This window comes from Chanos chanos, chromosome 8 (assembly GCF_902362185.1).
Source record: "Chanos chanos chromosome 8, fChaCha1.1, whole genome shotgun sequence".
NCBI lineage: Eukaryota > Metazoa > Chordata > Actinopteri > Gonorynchiformes > Chanidae > Chanos > Chanos chanos.
Window position 1 is genome coordinate 20,000,572 of NC_044502.1, and position 23,188 is coordinate 20,023,759.

The 23,188-nt window shown below is 41.8% G+C and overlaps 2 gene segments (V, D, J or C); both read right to left on the reverse strand.

Moving 5' to 3' along the window:
- Positions 1-1,225: 1,225 nt before the first annotated feature.
- Positions 1,226-17,251, reverse strand: LOC115819416 (immunoglobulin heavy variable 3-21-like). The segment is given in 4 exon segments: positions 1,226-1,294; positions 1,447-1,653; positions 2,872-3,170; positions 17,209-17,251. Coding segments are annotated over 4 exon segments (618 nt in total).
- On the reverse strand, positions 14,966-15,452 carry LOC115818891 (Ig heavy chain V region 186-1-like). The segment is given in 3 exon segments: positions 14,966-15,149; positions 15,187-15,310; positions 15,401-15,452. Coding segments are annotated over 3 exon segments (360 nt in total).
- Positions 17,252-23,188: the final 5,937 nt, after the last annotated feature.

Here is a 23,188-nt window from a genome sequence, read left to right on the forward strand (position 1 = left end):
CCCATTTTCCCATTTCCCTTTTGGGTATTTGGGGAGTTTTTTTCTTGTACGCCATGAGGGTTAAGTCAGGGGGTGCTGTCCTGTTTTGATTTTGACTGTTGTGGCCTGTAAAGCCCTTTGAGACTGTAAACAGTCATATTGGGCTCTAAATAAACTTGAAACTTGAAACACACATACACACACACACACACACACACACACACACACACACAGTACCACCATAAACTTGGGCATATATTGAAGTCAAGAGATGAAGAGACTACGAAACATGTTTTTCTGATTATAGCAACACAACAACCAATTGTTATCTTGTGATTCCAGCTTAAATATCTTGTGATTACAACATAATAATTTATTGTGTAGGGGCTGCTAGGCCCTTAACCCATGATTCCCTGCTCAACCTCACAGGTAATCTGAACCCATTGTCTCAACTTTCACTGTAATGGTATTGGATACAGCAGTGAAACCAGATACCAGATACAGTGATGACACAATTTTAAAAACCGCGGCAAAATCGAAATTCTTTCTCTCTGGCAGTGGATATCCCTAGCGAGTGATCCTATCTGTATAAAGAGATACCCGTTACTCTCTGGCGGTGGATACCACATGTAAAAGAGATACCATTACCTTGCAAGAAGAAGAACAAAGAACAACTACGTGAGTCACCCGTACTGAACTTCTGGCTAAAGTTACAACATACTTTCTCTCGCAGTTGTGACTTTAACTTAAAATCGGTGATTATACTGCGGCCCACGCAGTTTCATAGAAAGCAAAGGTGACCGGACTCCTTTCAGGAGACGCACCTTCGATCGCAAAGCAAGATCGATCCCAAGTAAGGCTGGCATCTGGGCCATTATTAGTCTTAACTGTGTTTAGCTAAAGTGAGGAAAGTGTTGTTATTTGAATTCATTCGTGGTTCAGATATATATCCTGTAGTTCACGTTTGATTCGGTCTCATGTCACTCTGCTCTTTACTACACTCCACTGGCTTCCGGTAGCAGCCCGCATCCAGTTCAAGACACTGGTGCTGACCTACCAAGCCACAAGAGGCTCCGCCCCATCATACCTTCAGTCCCTGATAACTCCTTATACCCCTGCTAGAACCCTCCGCTCTACCACCTCTGGTAAACTGACGGTCCCCTCACTTCGGGAACATGGCAGCCGTTCTTCCCGACCACACCTCGTCTCCACCATTGCTCCGCGGTGGTGGAATGACCTCCCTCACTCAGTTAGGACTGCGGAATCTCTCACCATCTTCCCCAGGAAACTGAAAACCCACCTCTTCAGAACCCACCTGTCCTGAGACGCCTTATGCTTGAACATGGTGTTCGTTATGGACCATCCTTGACTTGCACAGAAGTCCAACAATAAAGCACCACTCAGGTTCAGATCAGGTAGGCCGTTCCTCCCAATCTCTCCCCTCCAAGTCTCTCCATCATTGCCAACGTGAGCATTGTCTCCCTGTAGAACTACAGAGTCCCTAGATGGTGTCTTCACCAGGACACTTTCCAATGTCTCTAGGAAGGCTGGGTACTCTGAGCTGCCGTACGCCATCATGACAGTCAGAGATTTGCCCCCTGCAACCCGAAGCACAGTGAGGCGACCCTTTTGTTCACCAGGACAAACTCCAACACAGCAGCGCTCAGTTGGGGGCTAACAAGTAACCCCACACCCCAGGCAACTCCGGAGAAGAATAGAGTCCAGCCCCCTCCAGGAGTTTGGTTCCGTGTGTGTGTGTGTGTGTGTGTTTGTCTTTGTGTCTGTATGTCTGTGTGTGCGCGCGTGTGTGCCCACTTGTTTCATGCATCTGATCTACAGAGACGCTGTGGAAAAATGATGTATTCATAAAAACAGTAACGCTATTGTTTTTACTTTGATAATTTATTAGTGAAAATATGTCATGTCGTTACAGAAAACAGCTGTGAGCAGTAACAATAAATATACAGAGAACATAGTTCTTTGTATGAAAATTCATTTTTTACTCAAAAGGCCAGTGATTGGTGAGCACTTGGATCAGTTTCAAATAATTTAGATAGTAAGTTGAATACATAAAACATGATCACATAAATGTGGTGTTTTAGGTATGGCTTCGGTCGTATTGTAACAGTTCACTTCCTCCCTCTGGTGGCCACTTAGCCTGTTCTGTTTCAGTTGTTTCTATTATTCAGTCATCCATTGTACCTGTTTCTGTTCCCTTTCTGCCATTTCTCACCTGTCTTCTGATGATTTATCTGATTCCAGATTGTACAATTAACACTGTCTTTTAGGATCTTCTTTGTGGAGTTTTATTTTGAGCTACTTTGTAATGCTGAGAAGTAAAGTTGTTTTGTCTAGTCTAAGCCTACTCCCATGGGAAGCATTATAAACCTGCCTGCCTGTCTGCATGTCCAGTATTCTGCTGTTTTCCATGTACCTGTTCCTATGTCCTAGTTTAGATCATGTTTCAATAAATCTAGTGAACTACACATGTGTCCAGTCACTCAGCTTGCAATGCGTATTTAACAAGTCTTTCAAATCATAACTGAAAATAAAGTGGTACTACCTTGGAAAATCAAGTAATCCATTCATAGAACACCAATGGAGAACCGTGCTGTCAGTTACGTTGTTTTGGTTTGGGTTTTGTAGCTTTTCAATTTTTCATGGCCCTAAAATGTATGTGTCACAACAATTTACCTCATTGAGTCCTTAAAAAAGATTTTTTTTCCTTGTCCATCTGTTTAATGTAAGCTTCAGATAATTCTGCAGCTTCAATTTTCACTGAAGTTTTTTAACCTTTCATTTAGGCTCTATTGATTTACCTCAGATAAACTCCTGGAAGTGACTCCATCAGGTTTTTGTAAAGCACTGCCTCATTTTCTCTCACTGTGAGTCTCTGGCACAGTAATACACAGCTGTGTCTTCAGTCTTCAGACTGTTCATCTGTAGATAGAGCTGATTCTTACTGTTGTCTCTGGAGATGATGAACCTTCCCTGAACAGCAGTGGAGTAATATATGCTGCTACTGCCACCCATAGTTGACACCCATTCCAGTCCTTTCCCAGGAGCCTGTCTGATCCAAGCCATCCAGTAGTAACCAAAATTAAACCCAGTGGCTGTACAGGTCAGTTTATGAGATCCACCAGGTTTAATGACCACTGGTTCAGACTCAGTCAGTGTCTGACCTATTACACCTGTAAACAAAGAGAATATAATAAATTAAATAAAAACTTAATTTTAAGGGCATCATGTGAAACTGGAAAATATTTACATTCATGCATCAAAATGAAATGTCATCAAATAAATACATCAAAATAAATGTTTAGAAATGTCTTACATTGTTCGAACATCAACATGACAATCAAGAACAAAATATATTTTGACTCCATAGCTGAGATGACAGGGGCTGCTTCTGAAAATACTGTACACACAGACAGAGATGAAGAGACGTGTGATTATAAAGGACTGAAGTGGAGTATTTGCATAGTCCACCCTCTAGAGACTGAAATAGATACAGTGAGAAACACTGTGATCAGAGTTTGAAATCGGTGAAGATTTCTCTTTATTCAAGCCTATTATCAAAATTCAGCTATGCTTGTTACACATATTTTAATATGAAGAAGAAGAACAAGAAGAAAAATAATCAACATTATAAAGGGGTGATTATAAAGGGTATAACAGTTTACATGGGTGAACAGATCCAGTATGTGATTATATTGGGTAGAATGGTTTTCCCTCTAGAGGTTTAAAAGTGACAGTTACAGCAACTGTGACCAGTATTTGATATTTCTTTTATGAGTTCACATCAGTAAGGATCTCACACACTCCACATCATCAAGACGTCCCTGCAGCGACTATACTTTCTAAGAAGGCTGAGGAAATGTGGCATGCCAGCCAAAATGATCAGTTATTTCTACAGGAGTACAATCGAGAGTATTCTTACCAGCTCCATCACAGTATGGTATGGAAACTGCACTGCTCAGGACAGGCAGGCTTTCCAGCATGTGATCAAAACTGCCCAGTCCATTTCAGGAGCTGCCTTCCCCTTACTACAGCACATTTACCACACCAGGGTCATCAGCAGGGCCCACAACATCATCAGTGACAGTACACACCCCCAACACAGCCTCTTCACACTTCTACCATCAGGCAAACACTAAAGAAGTGTGGAGTCCAGGGCAAAAAGACTGACTGACAGTTTCTATCCACAGGCAATCACGCTTTTGAACGACTCTTTCACATACTGCCCCTCTCCACCAGTCTGAACTGTTTGATCTCTGGCTAACACATACACATGCATTATTTACTGTTACCTACTCAACTGCACACACATTTATTGCTGATCTTATTTTAATATTAATCTTTCTATCCTTATTTTTTTCCTTTGGTAAACAGAGAATTTTGCAAGGTAAGGATTGTTCTACCCTCTGATTTAAGTTGGTGAAGGAGGTTTGTATGTTGCCAGTGATTGGTTATAGTTCATGCAGTGGTTGTCCAAACAGACACACATTACATTGAATCTACAAATGACGTTTATTTTGATATATTGTAAGAGATTTGCTGTGAATTGTGGGAGAGGGAAGTGGTAGACAAGTTGCATGAAGCATAGATGTGCGCATGTGTAGGCTTCCCCTGTGTCTTGAAACTTTAATACCCTTGAAAGCAATGTCTGTAAGTTTTTGGTTGTTTTGTGCTTTAACAAGCATAAGCAACTTAGATTTTTCTCTATATGCACTTGTGACCAGGCAAGGAGGAGGGTAGATGAAAAGGGAACCCCCCCGGGCTAACGTATGTACCGACATCACCACTTTGGGAAATTTTGCCCAAAGAAATAGATTTATACCCAATCCTTTGGTAAACAGTAAGTATTGCACAGGTCCTTTATTGTAAAGAAACAGAGATGTGGTTAAGTATCAGTCAGTTTATTTCAAATTGCTGTAACGGAAGAGAGCTGCAAGAGAGTTCATGCAAGGAGAAACAACTTTACTCAAATGCTAAATTTAATTTACCAATAAAAAGATTAACAAAGTGTTTGCCTACAACTGTCACCAAGGTTTCCAGAGGGTTGTACAAGAGGGGCACCAAAAGCAGGCTAAGCCAGCTGCTGAGGGGACTAATGGGGAAATTACCTGGTTGGAAAAAGATCTACTTACCACCGCCACACGTGATCGTGAACATGCACACTCACACCCACGAGAAGGTGCAAACAGAGGTCAGGTGCAAGAAAAGCACATCAATTAAAGCATGCAGTGGCAAGGGTTAATAGTGGGGGACCCAACGATAAACTTCCCCTCAGCGCGACCGTCAGACACAGAACACTTCCATCAGTCGAAAAAAACGAACTAAAAATACTAGAGCAGTTGGTTTACAAAATAATGCAAAAAAAAAAAAAAAATTCAAGTAAACGGTAACTCATGTCCAACACAGTAAAGCAGGCAAAACAATGAAATAGTAAAACAAAGAAATAAATCCGAACAAGCAAAAACAAGAAACCATAAAGCAAGCGAACAAAACAAACAGTAAAGCCAGCGACACAAATACAAAAAGGCAAAATGGTAAGTAAAGCAACAGGCAAAACAAACCAATAAAGGCAAAACAGCAGTGGCTGTAAACCTCCTCAAACTGGACTACCAGCGAACCATGAGGTGAGCAGAATCAGGGATCCTGCAAAACATTGGTCGCTAGCTAACGCAATGAACCTCATTCAGATGATCAAATGGCTACACAGCACTTACCTATGATAAAACTTGCTCTACCAAAGCCACGACGTTACTTAACTTCTGGCAACCCGACTGTTCATAAAAACAACCATCCGCAGCACCGGAAACCCAAGAAAACGTTTTCTCAACTGGATGAGGTGTGGCTATTTATAGAATGGAATTAAAATTGGGTAATTGAGTGGGTGTTCCCAAGGTAAAAGTATGACACAGAGCTTGCCATTAGGGGGAAACCTTCTCCCCATTACACACTGTTAGTTACATGGGGGGTATTTCAGAAAGCGGGTTTAGTGAAAACTCTGAGTTTGTTAACCCTGAGATGAAGGAAACTCTGGGTTTTCCGTTCCAGAAAGCGAGGTAACTCAAACTCTGGCTCAGTTACCATGGTAACTGACTCTGTGAACCTAACCTGCTCGCTGGCAGGTTTTCTTCAACAAACCCTGAGTTTCTCCCTAACTCCTCCCTCCGGCTGAACCTGAAGCAGCTGTCAAACATGGCGTATCCTTTCGTCGCTAACCCAATCGGTATTGAAGCCAAATTAATTCGCATAGCCTTATGTCGGGAGAGGTTTTTGAGACCCCGATTAGATGTATTATCATTCCCTGATGACTACGTAATCGAGTGTTAGTTTTTCATCACAATCTATCATTTATCTGAACAACTCCGGCCTACATCTCTAATATTAGACACCGTGGACTTCTTGCTCTCAGATCGGAGCAAATTCTTTGCTTTTCATTTTTTCTTTTGCTGTCGGGAGTTTCCTTTATAACACTGGCGACGCCGAGTATATCGGGAAAGCAACTGTTTGTAGAGCCGTAAAAAAGTGTCCCTTGCACTTAAACGGCTACTGAACATTTTCCTAGTGTCAGACCTCTAAGGACCATCAAAGAGGAATTACACAGGATTGCAGGTGACTGATGTAGAATCATTCAATTAAAGGTAATGATATTTTAAATGATATCGTGTTCATGACATTCTGCTGCGACCTCAGACTGGGAGCAGTCGTTAGTTTTTATGTTGCAGCGTTCCCCAGTGCCATGGGCAGCATCGATGGCACACAGATCCCTATCACTCCTCCTTCAGTTAATGAAGTTGACTATGTGAATAGGAAGTCTTTCCTCAGCATTAATGTGCAGGTACACTGACTATTGTCTTACAATAACAAAGACTATACATCACAATATACTGCAGCTAATATATCTCATTCTCTGCACTGTCAAGATCATATGTGATGCAGTGCACTTTCTCACAAATGTTGAAGCCAGTGGCCCAGCTCTGTGCATGATATATGAGTATATCATTAGTATACCCTGAGCAACAGATTTGCACATGGTAAGTAAAGCTTTGCACAAATATCATTCCTTGTCTCCCTGTTTTGACCCCTTAAAATGTATCCACTGTATAATTACAGGGGAGTTTGATGGCCACCTGCTTGGTGACAGAGAGTACCCATGCCAGCCCTCTCTGTTGAGCCCTTCCCTGACCCTGAGCTGGGCCCCCAACAATGTTCCAGTGTGGCCCACTACAGGACTAGAGCCTGGGTTGAGATGACAATGGGCATGCTGAAAGCCCGGCTCCAGTGTCTGCGTAAACTCAGGGTAACCCCAGAGACAGCGTGTGACATTATTTTGCAATGTGTTGTTCTCCATAATAATATTGCCACTATTAGAGGAGAGCAGCACCCTGCCACACAAATGAACAATCCTGGGGAAGACAGTCCCATCCACCCTGCAGATGTACTGGATGGAGGAGCCGTCCGAGAGAATTTTCCAAAAACATTTCACAGATTAAGAAACCACCACCCCCAGCAGTCAAATAAAGAAAAATCAGTCACATTTTATTTGGTCTTCTTTATTTCCTACAAATGCAACAATTACTATATTTAGATTGTTCCAACAATTAACAATTCACATGTGACCATGCACCCACCTCTAACTGCTGTTCCAGTAATTGAATTTAAAGACAGGACTTTTAATCTGCCACTGCAAGTGCATAATTTCTCAATCAGTTTTAGCCATTTTCCTCGTTAATTCATAACTGAGAAAACATAAGGATGACATTAAATTCTACAGATCTACATGCAGAATTAACTTGGCATTTATTGAACATCTCACTGTGTCAATCTGTGCTGTGGAGGTTGATGGACTCTCCTCCTGGTAATGCCCAGTCATGCTCTGTTAAAAAGGATAAGAACGTGTCAACCCCTTAAATGTGCATTTTAAACTCAAAATTCCACAAAAGAATGTAAAAACATTTTAATAGGGAGAGAAATATCAGTAGCTACCATACATAATATTAAGATGTAAACCACTGTAGGCCTTTCTGAATTGCACTCTGTGGCAGCAGACAATGTGTCTTCTTCATCATCCTGTGATGAAGAAGAGCTTTCTGTTTCAGTATACTTTAAACTATTATAATTGGCAAAATCTCTGGGAGTATTTACAGCCCAAATGTTAATCTCCTAAGCAGGATATTGGGCGAGAGGACATTTGTGTGTCTTAAAACAGCATTCTGTTGGGGGTTAAAGCTACTCCAAGTTGAAATAGCCACTGAATGACATTTACTTTGTTTAATATGTCAAATATGATTAAAAATGAGGTACAATCATGAGCCTATAGGCCTAAGCAAAATGTCTTACCTGTTTGAACTATGTTTTTATATTTCATTTTCAGCAGCTGCCAAGTGCGCTTTGTGCCCATGGGATTGCTCCTAAATGAAAATAGAATTTTATTCAATTACATTCCACCACTTCCACCTGTAATTTTAAAAGAAAGTGTGCTTACATGTTAAATGAACAGACTTCTGCATTCAAACTTACGCATTGACTCGGGCAGCAATTCTCTCCCACGCCAATTGTCTCGCCTTTGCCGATGCAGTTGTGTTGCCCCCTTTTTTCTTTTTTCTTTTTGTAAAATGTGCTCATATTTGCCATAAACACGTATCAGAATTTCTAACTGCAGCGGGGTGAAGTAAAACGACTTTTGTTTTCGCCGGTTGCCACTGTGAATCGTAGTATCGGAGCTCCATTGATGATGGCTTTTTATAATTGTCATGCAGGCGCTTACCCTCGTGTGGGCCCACCACCTGCGAGGGGAGAAATAGGGGCCGGGTGCGATGCCACACGGGTGGCAGGATGGGGCGAGGGCCCCAGCGGACTAGACTTACGATGCAGAAACTGGCTTTTGGTACGTGGAATGTCACCTCTCTGGGGGGGAAGGAGCCGGAACTTGTGCGGGAGGTGGAGCGATACCAACTAGATATAGTTGGGCTCACTTCTACGCACAGTCTTGGCTCTGGAACCAAACTCCTGGATGGGGGCTGGACTCTGTCCTTCTCTGGAGTTGCCTGGGGCGAGAGGCGGCGGGCAGGTGTGGGGTTACTTGTTAGCCCCCGACTGAGCGCCGCCGTGGTGGAGTTTGTCCCGGTGAACAAAAGGGTTGCCTCACTGCGCCTTCGGGTTGCAGGGGGGAAATCTCTGACTGTCGTGACGGCGTACGCGCCGAACGGCAGCTCAGAGTACCCAGCCTTCCTAGATACACTGGAAAGTGTCCTAGTGAAGACACCATCTGGGGACTCTGTAGTTCTACTGGGAGACTTCAATGCTCACGTTGGCAATGATGGAGAGACTTGGAGGGGAGTGATTGGGAGGAACGGCCTACCTGATCTGAACCCGAGTGGTGCTTTGTTATTGGACTTCTGTGCGAGTCATGGATTGTCCATAACGAACACCATGTTCGAGCATAAGGTAGCTCATAAGTGTACCTGGTACCAGAGCTCCTTAGGCCAACGGTCGATGATCGACTGTGTAGTTGTCTCATCAGACCTGCGGCCGTATGTGCTGGACACTCGGGTGAAGAGAGGGGCAGAGTTGTCAACTGATCGCCACCTGGTGGTGAGTTGGATCAGATGGCGGGGGAGGCTGCCAGACAGACCTGGTAAACCCAAGCGCATAGTGAGGGTGAACTGGGAACGGCTGGCTGAGGACCCTGTACGGAAGATCTTCAACTCACACCTCCGGCGGAGCTTCTCCCTGATCCCGAGGGAGGCTGGGGACATGGAGTCTGAATGGACCCTGTTCAGAGCCTCCATTGTTGAAGCGGCAGCTTTGAGCTGTGGCCAGACGGTCGTTGGTGCCTGTCGTGGCGGCAACCCAAGGACCCGGTGGTGGACGCCACCGGTGAGGGAAGCCGTCAGGCTGAAGAAGGAGGCCTTCCGGGCTTGGCTAGCACGGGGGACTCCGGAATTGGCTGAGAGGTACCGGCATGCCAAAAGGGCAGCAGCGATGGCTGTCATGGAAGCAAAAACTCAGGTATGGGAGGAGTTTGGGGAGGCCATGGAAAAGGACTTTCGGTTGGCCTCAAAGAGGTTCTGGCAAACCGTCAGGCGACTCAGGAAGGGCAGGCAGGGCCTCGTCCAGGCTGTTCTCAGCAGGGACGGGGAGGTCCTGACCTCAACTGAGGATGTGGTCGGACGGTGGAAGGAACACTTTGAGGAGCTCCTAAATCCGACTGACACGCCCTCCATAGAGGAGGCAGGGCCAGAAGATTCAGGAGGGTCGTCACCCATCTCTCTGGCAGAGGTCACTGAGGCAGTTAGAAAACTCCACAGTGGCAAGGCGCCAGGGGTGGATGAGATCCGCCCTGAAATGCTGAAGGCTTTGGATGTTGTTGGGCTGTCATGGCTGACACGCCTCTTCAACATCGCGTGGGAGTCAGGGACAGTGTCTGGGGAGTGGCAGACGGGGGTGGTGGTTCCCATTTTTAAAAAAGGGGACCGGAGAGTGTGCTCCAACTATCGGGGTATCACACTACTCAGCCTCCCTGGGAAAGCCTACTCTAGGGTATTGGAAAGGAGACTGCGGCCGATTGTCGAACCTCGGATACAGGAGGAACAATGTGGATTCCGTCCTGGCCGTGGAACAACGGACCAGCTGTTCACCCTCGCACAGATACTGGAGGGATCATGGGAATTTGCCAATCCAGTCTACATGTGTTTTGTGGACCTGGAGAAGGCTTACGATCGTGTCCCCCGGGGTGCTCTGTGGGGGGTACTGCGGGAGTATGGGGTGCCAGGTTCGCTGCTGCGAGCCATTCGGTCCCTGTACAGCCGCAGTGAGAGCTGTGTCCGTATTCTCGGCACAAAGTCAAGCTCATTCCCAGTGAGTGTTGGACTCCGCCACGGCTGTACCTTGTCTCCGATCTTGTTCTTAATTTTCATGGACAGGATCTCAAGGCGCAGTCGGGGTGAGGAGGGTGTCCAGTACGGTGGCCTTAGGATTGCGTCTCTGCTTTTTGCAGATGATGTGGTCCTGTTGGCCTCATCAAACTGTGACCTCCAGCACGAGTTGGGGCGGTTTGCAGCCGAGTGTGAAGCGGTCGGGATGAGGATCAGCACCTCTAAGTCCGAGGCCATGGTCCTATGCCGGAAAAAGGTGGCTTGCCCCCTCCGAGTTGGGACTGAGTTCCTGCCTCAGGTGGAGGAGTTCAAGTATCTTGGGGTCTTGTTCACGAGTGAGGGTAAAATGGAGCGGGAGATCGACAGGCGGATCGGGGCGGCGGCGGCAGTCATGCGGTCGTTGTACCGGACCGTCGTGGTGAAGAAGGAGCTGAGTCAGAAGGCAAGGCTCTCAATTTACCAGTCGATCTTTGTTCCAACCCTCACCTATGGTCACGAACTCTGGGTAGTGACCGAAAGAATGAGATCGCGGATACAAGCGGCGGAAATGAGCTTCCTCCGCAGGGTGGCTGGGCGCACCCTTGGGGATAGGGTGAGGAGCTCGGACACCCGGGAGGAGCTTCGAGTAGAGCCGCTGCTCCTCCGCATTGAAAGGAGTCAGTTGAGGTGGTTCGGGCATCTCGTCAGGATGCCTCCTGGGCGCCTCCCTATGGAGGTGTTCCGGGCGCGACCAACTGGGAGGAGACCCCGGGGAAGACCCAGGACACTTTGGGAGAAATATATATCTCGACTGGCCTGGGAACGCCTTGGGATCCCCCAGGAGGAGCTGGTGGATGTAGCCGGGGAAAGGGATGTCTGGGCGACCCTCCTCAGCCTGCTGCCACCGCGACCCGGTCCCGGATAAGCGGGAGAAAATGGATGGATGGATGGATGCACGCGCTTAATTCGGAGCTAACAGACTCAGAGTTGTTCGAACCAACTCAGATCAGCTTTTCTGGAACAGAAAACTCAGAGTTTCCCATCTCAGGGTTCATCAACTCAGAGTTCAGGATTAAACTCAGAGTTTGTTAAACCCGCTTTCTGAAATACCCCCATGGTGTGCAGATTGATGTCAATAGTAATTGATTCAGTTGTTGCTGCGATGCTAATTTATGATAACTTTACATACTAATGTATGACCATGTTAATGTGCCATTTGCTTGTAATTCTGTTTATTAGTCAGTTGTGTTATACGGTAACTAGTTAGGAGTCGTTCTAAGTCTTTTCTGTTTTTATTTATCGCAGTTTCACTTGTAAACTTTCACCTGCCACACCTGAAAAATGTTAATAAAGGAGCAAGGCGCTCATTTCCTGGCTCGTGAAAACCGAGTTTGGCTAGCTGTTTAACTACGTTGACATACAAGTGGTATAAAACACGTAGCGGGAACAGTACAAAGATTTCATTGCACCATGCAACTGCCTGTTTTGCTGTGCACATTACAATGAAACTCTTGAATCTTTTATCTTGAGTTCAGCTGTACTCAAAACAAAATAAAAAATTAGTCAGGTCTTATACCAGCAGAGGTAGAAAAGTGTGTGTTATTTGGAGTACAAAACATGTGAAAATATGGAAAAGCATAGTTATAAGTTTGAGCTCAAAAAAATTAAAAAGGAGTATTTAATAGAAGTGTCTGTTCCATTTTTGTCATTTTAATATATTTTACCTCAAGATAAAAACCAAAAAAAAAAAGAAAAGAGAAGAACATTTTCAATTTTTTCCAGAATATTCAGTCTGTTTCATTAACCACTGTCCTAAGAGTTTTGCCCTACACAGTGTGAAGGGGCATAAAAATTCTGTCTTTTTTCATTTATCTCTGACTATTGTGCCATTTTTTTTTCTTTAATTCTCTATTGCACATTTTCTCTGATGAAACTTAGTACTATGTTTACTTGCAATTTTGTGATTTTATAAACTTACTTTGAATCATATATTAGGGGCTAGAAGGGGCTACACATGGCAGGCCACTACCCCTAATGTATACATAGGATGGGTGAAACAGAGACAATAAAGTACTTCTTGACCTTTATAACTGTAACTCTTAAAGGAAAAGTACCTCATGACTGTCTTCATGACATATTTACATTGTAGGGATTGGTGCTTGCTAAAACACTATATGCTGCAACAATGTATTTGTGTGTTAAAACAGAGAGCATTTATCAGGAAGAACTCAAGGCTTCTGAATGAACTTTGTGTCTGTACCAGTTTGTCTTAATAAATAAACAGCTCTGCACTCCTTAACTTCAGCTAGAACTGCCCTTCATCTCTGAGTTGTGCTTCTCCCATACGCATGAAATAAAGAAGGAATGACATCACATCTGAAGTTTTTTGTCTCTAAGAAATAGCAAATCTCAATACATGGGACTCCAAATTTCCCTTACAGAAGTCAGTATGCTCTGTTTTTCATATTAAACCCAGGAAATATGAAACATGATCATATAAGATGACATCACAGAAAGCGACATCCATGTTCCATATCAAATCCTCAAGTGTGAGTGTGATGCTGGTACACTATGAAGTCATAATGTATTGATTAGCAATGGCAATAAAGAATATTTCTGAATAAACTGTACTAAATTTTGACATCTCATTAAGCATAATGATTTTATGTGGTTTTTGGGTTGAATTCAGTGAATACACCTGGTGTATTGATTCACATTTTTGCAAATGTCAGAGTGTGTAACACTTCATGGTTGATTTTACAGTTCCTGGTTAGAATGTTCTACTCCATTCACCAGCATGAAGATGGCTGGCATGCAAGGGGGAGACTCGCAGAATCATGTGTAATTAATAATTTTATTTGGCGGAGAAAATAAGTAAATGACTGTCTGAGCATATTTTGTTGTTGTGCTGAACGTATGAGTCCTAAGGGGGAGACTTAAATTATCATAATTATAACTCTCCTCCCACATCCCTCCCCCTTTTGGTTTTTGTACAGCTGATTGTATGAGTTTAATCACAGTGACTATCTAACACAGTAATAAACCACTGTGTCCTCAGTCTTCAGTTGGTTCATATGGGGGTAGAAATTAGAGTTGTCCTTGGATGCCTTGAAGCGGCCTTGCACCGCCTGGGCTGCTCCCTTATCAGAGTCTGTGTAGTGGTGCAAAATCCATTCCAGTCCTTTTCCAGGAGCCTGACGAACCCAGTGCATCCTGTAGCTTGACAGAGTAAGTCCACTGCAGGCAAAGGTGAATTTGTGGGCTCCACTTGGAGACACAACCACTGACTGTTCAGACTATGTGAGAACCTGACACTGGACACCTGAAGGAAAATCAGATAAAAACATATTTAAAAAAATCATGAATAGCACAACTATCTGGAAAGTGAGTCCTTTATTTGTTTTAAATAATACATAAACCCACTTTGTATTGCTGCTAACAGCAGCAGTAAACACACAGGTAACATGTTTTGTGACGAAAATGAACTGATGGAAGCTGCTCTTCTGTCCTCTCCAGAGATCAGAGGGATTTTCACTGGACTGCTTTTTTTCTGCATGGTTGTCATGTTTATATATGTAGAGAATTTGCATTGCCTGCTGGGGCTGTGGCATACACAGTTTCCATTCAGTTTTCATATCAGTCCTGACTGAATGCTCTCAGCATTATTTAGAGGAGACAGGTGCCATGTACTGTTAACCTAAGGGAATTTATTGTTAATGCAGAACAAGTCATATATGTTCTTAACTACAGATGTTTAATGTCACCTAAAAGATTCCAGTTGTGTCAGTGATTTAGCCTTTACTGTTTTACTGTTTGACTGAAGTCCTAGGGAGATATCTGAAACAAGGCTCTCATCATTGATTACCTGTCTGTGCACGTGTGTATGCGCGCGCCTGTATGTGTGTGTGTGTGTGTGTGTGTGTGTGTGTGTGTGTGTGTGTGTGTGTGTGTGTGTGTGATTATGTCTTGTATCTGTGGGAGTTGCAACCATGCAACATTTGGGATGCACATTTTCATGTGAAGTGCCAACAAAATATTTACTGTGTAATTCTTCACAGTTCTCCACAGGTCTATTTGAAAGTGATGGAGTTTTTGTACAGGGTGGCCTCTGCTTTGTATCACTGTGACAGTTGAGCACAGTAATACACAACTGTGTCCTCAGTCTGCGGGCTTTGTCCTCGCAGAGACACTGTACTGCTGGAAGTATCTCTGAAGACCTGAAACTTGTTCTTCAGTTTTTCACTGTACACTGTGTTACCACTACCACATACTCTTCTGATCCAATACAATGAGGTTTTTTTTGTTTGTTTGTTTGTTTGTTTTTCGTGCAGGATGTTATATCCAGTTTGTGCAGTATCTGCTATCAGTTAGTGAATATCCAGAGACCTTACAGGACAAAGTCAAAATCTGACCAGGCTTCACAAGCATAGAATCAGGCTGGTTCAGTTCAACACAGTAGAGTCCTGTCAGAGTACAAACACAGTCAAGAATAAACAATTTAATTCACATTCCCTCTGCACTTTTAAAATACAGGTGAATTCACTGGTACTCACTGTTTACAGCTGCCAGCAGCAACAGCAGCAGTACCAGAGAGGAGGAGAACATGGTCTAAGAGGAGACAGAGGTGTTTGGAGCTGGTGTTTCTCTGCTCACATACACTCAGACATGGTTTAAATATGAAGATGTGAGACAGTGAATTTGTTTAGAGCAATGTCTCTCATCCACTTTACCAGTGAGGGTCACGTGGCTTTTATCAGTTAGACAGGTTCACTCCTACAACCCTTATTAAAAGCTTAGCTGTTTTATTCTATATCCCAGCTCAAGGATTATGTAAAATTTTAAAGACACTCATTTTTTTCTGCACCCTTTTTGCATAAAATTCCATTGTAATATATTAAATATTCTGAAAAGAGTGTATAATTTGGCACTAGCCTTGTAATAACTAATACAATCATTTGCTCATTTAAACATTTGCATTTTTGTATGAGTGTATGTGTGTGTGTACAAGTGTGTGTGCATGTGTGCCTATTCACTACTGTCTTTCATGGGACTATATGCCAAACCACACAAACAAAGTTGTGTTACCATTTATGGAAAGTTACACAGTTTAAAACACAATTCTGTTCATATAAATCTATTCACATAAATTTGTGTTGAAAAGAAGGATTATTTGCTTTTCTTTGTCAGATGATTATGCCATTCCAAAAAAAAAGTATTTTTTTCTAGTTTAAAACCAGTTAACCAATCTAGTATAAAACCAGTTTCCAAAACTCTATAGGTTTGCCATTTATTTGTGGAACATTTACCTCTGTTAGGTGGTGAAAAAATGTAATTGTTCTTGATTCTTGTTTGACTTATTTCTCAGAAACATACAGCGTAAATTATTTGATAGATGATGTATGATCGTTTCCACTTTACCTGGGGGGGACACAAAGACAAGTAGATATTGGTTAGGACAACAGCAACTAGCTCTGTCTTAATCCTGAGTTAATTGTATAATTAGTACTGAAGATCACCACTTGACTTAGAGGGCCACATACAATAGTATTTAACAGTTAAATAATAACAAATAACTACTGACTAATGGACAAAGTACACAGACAGCTCAGAGTATAGTAACACAACTCCACATGTGGAGGTGATGGAAAATGGCCAGGAAGGCTGAAGCATTGTCTTCTCTGCAGAGCTGAACAAAGGAGGCAAAATGTAACTGTGGATCAGAAGCTCAATTCACAGGTCAGTAGGTTAATTAATCAGACCAATGCATAAATAGTACTACTTCTTTTCATGAGCAAACATTCTTACCAGTTCATTAGTATTCCATGTGACAGTAGACAGTTACCAGATACTTAATAAGTTCATAAACTCTTAAATAATAATAAACTAAGCTACCAGTTACCAGTGTACTCAGTGACTAACTATTAAATACGCAATTCATTATTATGTAGTAACTAGCATTTAATTAATATATGATTCGTATATTAAGTATTGGCAAGCAATGATGTATTAAGAGTGCAATTAGCTATTAATTTGCGACCCCTAATGTAAAGTGTTACTGAGAAGATATTTAGGATGTATCTGTGAGATTTTCATTAATACAATAGGAACCTAAATATTACTTTTAATGTTGATCTATTATCTTCTACAGAACAGTCAGGTGTTAATGATTTCTTTATATTTTGTTCTATAGTATCTTTTCCCATATAGTGTCATTTTTAGACAGAAAACTGACTGTTAGTTTGTGTCTGGTTTCTGAATTTCTAGAACAGAGATGGTCATTTATCATAGTCATGTGTAACAGTAGCACTACTGTTTTTAATGAGATTATGTATTGATGATTGTGTGTCATATCTGTAGACACAGGATGCAGCTGCCAGCAGTAACAGTAAAGATGCAGAGAACATAGTTCCTTATGAGAACAACCATAAAAATATGAACCTGTTTTGAAAAACAGTTTATGCATACACAGTTTCTGGTGGTAATATTGCATTTTTAAATATTTGTTTTTATTAGACACATAAGCAAAACACAACTTTAATTAAATGACCAATACATCAACTAAATTTATATGAAAAAATAAATTCAGCTGATATCTATATGATTTTTGATTTCATTTTGTGATCTGGACTATGTTCGCTACAAATGCCCATGCTTACAGTATGCTTTTGTTTCCTTGTTATTTATTTAGTTGGTTGGTTAATTAGTTTTTTCTTTCCTAATACAGCATAATCATGTTCTTCAGTATTACAGCTGTGAAGCACTGTGGCAGTTCTGAAACAGTTTTAAGAAAATTGAACAAAAGTTTTAAAAGTGCTCTGTCTTTCATTACTCTTTATTTGTAGGATAACTGAAGTAATTCTACTACTGTAGCTGATTTGCTGCCTCAATGACTCCATGGGGTTTTTGTACAGCAGTGCATCCCTTTCTCTCACTGTGAGTCTCTGGCACAGTAATACACAGCTGTGTCTTCAGTGTTCAGACTGTTCATCTGCAGATAGAGCTGATTCTTACTGTTGTCTCTGGAGATGGCAAACCTTCCCTGAACAGTACTGGAGTAATATTTTCTATCACTATCATATTCAATAGTTGCCACAAATTCCAGCCCTTTCCCAGGACCCTGTCTGATCCAAGCCATCCAGTAGCTACTGAAGTCAAGCCCAGAGGCAGGTCAGTTTATGAGATCCACCAGGTTTAATGATCACTGGTTCAGACTCAGTCAGTGTCTGACCTATCACACCTAAAAAGAGAGAGAGAGAGAGGGGGGGGGGGGGGGGGGGGGAAGAGGCAATGTGTTAAATATGAAAAGTACATTTAAAAATATGCTAAAGTTTGAAATATTCAAACAGACATGTTAAAATTAAATATTTCAGTTCAGAAATGCCTTACATTGTATAAACATCAGTATGACGATCAAATAAAAAACATCTTTTGACTCCATAGCTGAGCTGACAGGAGCTGCTTCTGTAAATACTATGCAAACAGACAGAGATGAAAAGAGACATGAGATTATAAAGGACTGAAGAGGACTATGACTTTGCATAGTCCACCCCCTAGAGACTTAAATAGATACAGTGAGAAACATTGTGCTCACAGTTAGGAATCATTGGATACCTAAAATAGTTAAATTAAGAAGATTAATATTTGTATGTGGTTGTAGTATGCACAAACAAACAAATAAAAATGAATACACCGATGAAATAAAATGATACATTGATTAATTTGCTTGCAAACATCAACACTGCACTGGTCTCAGGCAATAAAGGTGGAAATTAATATTGTGGGTGTGTCCTCATGAATGGACATATAAACACAAAGACCAGACACCAGCTTTAATTGTACAATAATTAAAACAAATCCTCAAATACACTATACTATGACTGTCTTTTGAGTATTTTAAGTGTGTTTAGAACACTCCAACTCTCCACCATGTTGTAAGACAGTGTCTCAGTCATTGTATACAGTAATAGAGGAAATGTCATAGAGGAAATGCTCACATCATGATTCAAAATCATTTTAATCCTCATAAAATGACTTACTTCAAATAAAAATTTAATTGGACATTAAATGAAGAAACATATGTAAAATATATAGGTTGTATTTCTCTCAGTCATTTGGAATTGAGACAAGAGCAATTATTAAAATCCAGATGATCATCATAATTACTAAGCTGATTTGTGATGATGTTGCTAAAAAAAGGGGGGGAGGGTGTCTTGTAAAGAATACAGTGAGGGGAAACAATAATTATAATGGTTTGCAGTAGAGGAGGAGTTTGCATAGTCTTACCCTTAGAGGTTTAAATAGAGACGGTGAGGAGAATCTCTCCTGTACTCATTGTACTCATTGTACTTATCCTGTACTGTTTCATTCAGTGGTCATTCACAAGAGTTCAGTGGATATTCTGTCAGGGACATGTGTAGATTTCATCAGTCACTAAACATAACGAACCTCTCCACATGACTCTCCTTTATATTTCTTTCACTAACATGTCTCTCTGTGGATCAGTGAACTTTATTTTGAATCTCTATCTCTATTTATTGGATCACACCGTCACTCTGGAAGAAGGCTAGGATCCACTCATTGATTATCAGACATTGCTGGATTCAGGAGAACAGAAGGTCGATTTACAGGGCCTCTGTTAAATAATGTCATTGAATGAGAACTTCCATAAATATAAACAGTCATGACATCCATACCCGGAAGCACGATCTGTTCTGTACATCCGCAGCAGTCAGTGCATGCACAGAATTTAATCTCTTTCATGACACCACTCGATCCGTTCTACGCATTTGTGATATTTTGTCATTTTAACTGTGCATATGCCAATAAATGCTTGACTTTTTTTTACACCAACTCTACCTCACTCCCTTTTTGGCTGGATGCTGGATGAGTATGCCTGTGTACTTGTACTCTGCATAATTAAGTTAAGGCTAATGTAATCTAATCTAATAAACAATAACTTTGTGTGTCAATAAATGTATATCGTTTAAGCACAATGTTGGTTTGTGATCACTTTTGTCTTTGATAATGTATGAAAATATGGCTACAACTTCTGATTTATTCTGTGCATCTGCAGCTATCAAACCCATGGGTAATCGATGTGTTTGATTAAAGTAATTGCGCTGTGGTTGTGAGAACACTTGTAATCCCTGATCGGTAAAGCTAGCTATGGTTAGCTTCTGCTCACCTTGTGAACTTGGTGACGCATTAACTAAGTGCCTTGCTTTGTAGTGTGGTTATTTTATCCTGTTAGCAGAGGGATAGCAACAGACATATTTTAGATATAATGGGTCTAAAGTCTACACAGAGATGACATACACATGCATTTTATTGAACATACTCGAATGCAGGTCAAGTAGTTAATTAACTACCATGGGCATTATTTTGTTGATTTTCCAAAATCCCATAACTCTTAGGGATTTTTTAACAGACTGAAGCTTGCAAAAATGTTAATCTGCAGCATACAAAGTCACGGCTGTCTCTTGCTAAATCTATAAAACATAGATATAGAGACGTTTCTATATCTGTGCTATAACAAGCATTAAATATCTTTAAACAGACTCTTGCTGGGAACTGCCAATTGTTTCCGGTTAACATTTTCAGATATGCGTGGTACAAATCATGCAGGAATAAATCGGCTTTCTGATTAAGTAATTATGCGCATATGCACTGTCTGCCATCCGACAAGTGTTCAGGTCACAGATATGGATACATATTTATCCATATTTGTGGTACATGTTAACCACCATAAAATGTTCACACATGCATGGTACAAATCATGCAGGAATAAGGCTTATTCCAGAGGCTTAAATTACAATATTTTGAGGAAAATTATTGTACGCAAGTCAACCAAGAGAACGAATAGGTGTAAATGAGTAATTTCAGAAAACACATATTTATTGAGACAAACAACTTTTTGACACCACCAACAAATCTAACCACGTTGTTCTAACCAAACTTCGCTTCTCTTCTGTCCTCACCTTCCTGCTCAGCACTCATTTTCTTTACTTTTTTTCACATGGATGCAGCAGTAAGCTGTCCTCAAATGAGCGGGAAAACGCTGCTCATCGCTCATTTGATTAGCTCATTTAGCTTGTAATATTATAACAACAACTGCAATGCACTGAGTAAATATAACACTGGCCCGAAGGTTACTGCATTCAATGTAAAATACCCAAAATTTCTGATTTGTAGAGAGGATTTGATTAATGGTTAAGTGTTTGTGAGTCACATTCATCATAACAACAAGCATGATTGCCTGGAAAAACGTCATGTGAGAAGAGATGCATAAACACAGACATAGGATCCATATCTTAGTATCCTGATCATGTTGGGAAATTAATTAAAATAAGATAGTATGAGTAGTTGTAATCAGTCAAGGCTAAGTGTCACAAAATGACCAAATTATCGTTCATTATGGGACTTTCAGCATTATCGATCGTACATCATACAGTGGTCAAAATTATTGTACAAATGCAATAATTATTGTACATCTATTAAAAACACACTGGTTAGGAGATTATTTACTATTTCTCTACCTGTTTGGGCCATCTCTTTGCCAATTCCTTGCCAAATCTGGCTCCCCTACTTGGAAGGTCCTAACACCAAGAAAATAAGGACCCCTTAGTGAAGTCCAAATTATTACCTCATTCACATTTAAACTATTTAATGTTTAATGTAATGCTAAAACTGGCGAACAATGTCGTTTGATGCCGGCGAAAGATCCCGAAGAAAATCTGTGGACCGTGGACCAAAAACCATGGCATGCTCAACACCGATCGCCACAACATCATGGTCCAGTGTCCAGTTTCGCAGGCGAAAGGGAAGACGCTTCAGCTGCCACCTGCCACAAGTGGAACTGAGGCTAGAAAATGGGTTTTCAGCACTCAATGAACAAGTTAACTCTGCCGCGGTGACCGGACCAGATGGCAATCCCAGACCGACAACCATCAACATGGCTGTTCCTTCTCTGGGTACCTCTCGACCCAAGAGTCGGGGTAGGAACAGGCCTTCTCCTCGACGCCACTCACCACCTCGTCCAGTGGCGAAGTTCGCACCACCGAGGCAGATCGGCCGAGAGAATCCCCGCCGCACCTTCTCCGCCGCCCAAGAGAAGCCTCGCCGCACCTCCACCACAGGCCCTCCCTCCACTCTCATTATCGGCTCCTCCATGGTGCGGCACCTCAACCTCCCAACGGCCGAGACCCTCTGCTATCCAGGAGCACTTGTCTCTTACATCAACTCATCCATCCCATCCATAGTTAAGGATCACCCAACTGCATCTACAGTCATCACCCATATTGGATCTAATGACATCAAACTCCAGCAGACTGAAAAACTGGAGGCAGATTTCAAAACTCTTATAAACACACTACTTGACTCCAGGAAACAATGCATCATCTTTGGTCCTGTTCCCTCAGTCTGTTTTGGAGACATGAACTTCAGCCGCATTCGCCAGCTACACATCTGGCTAAAGGGCTACTGTAGTGCACTAAATATACCATTTGCGGATAATTTCGCAAGCTTCTGGAAAAGACGTTACTTGTTTGCATGGGATGGACGGCATTTAAATCGTGCCGGAACAAGATTATTAGCCAATAATATCGAACTTGCGCTTCAATCACACAAGGCTGTGAACAATTGACACATGATGAGTCCGATGCCAATCAGCTGTGAACTCATATCACATGTAACACATAATTTCAATGCTGCCAATTCTAACACAACGTTTAGTACCTTGTTCTTGGCTCGGATGAACACTGTTTCTACTGTCTCAAAGCACATATTCCCTAGTAACTCTGCCATACCTATACCTCTCTGCACAGATGCCTTGCCTTTATCTCTCATTCCATCTATTACTACTGTGCATAGAAAACGTAGACCTAGGCTTAATGCTGGTTCCAATCACGGTAACATAACTAATGTCATAGTAAAACCCTTGATCCATACGAAGTTGGACTTGAATATCAACATGGCACTTTTGAATGTAAGATCGCTCACAAATAAGAGTTTTTTTAATCAGTGATTTTATCTCTGAGAGGAATCTGCATTTTATGTTTCTTGTGGAAACCTGGCTAAAGAATGATGGTGCTGCAACTCTTGTTGAAACTTGTCCTCCTAACTATAAGTTCTTTCAGTCAGTGAGGCAGGACTAAAGAAGGGGTGGTTTAGCTGTTATTTTCTGAAATCAGTTCAGTTGCACTGAAATTGATTTAGATACATTTTCATCTTTTGAATATCTGGCCATTGTTCTCAAACCTGAATCAGATATGATTATTTTAACATTATACAGACCGACTAAGCATTCCTCAGTATTTCTTCCAGAATTCTTTGAGCTTATGTCC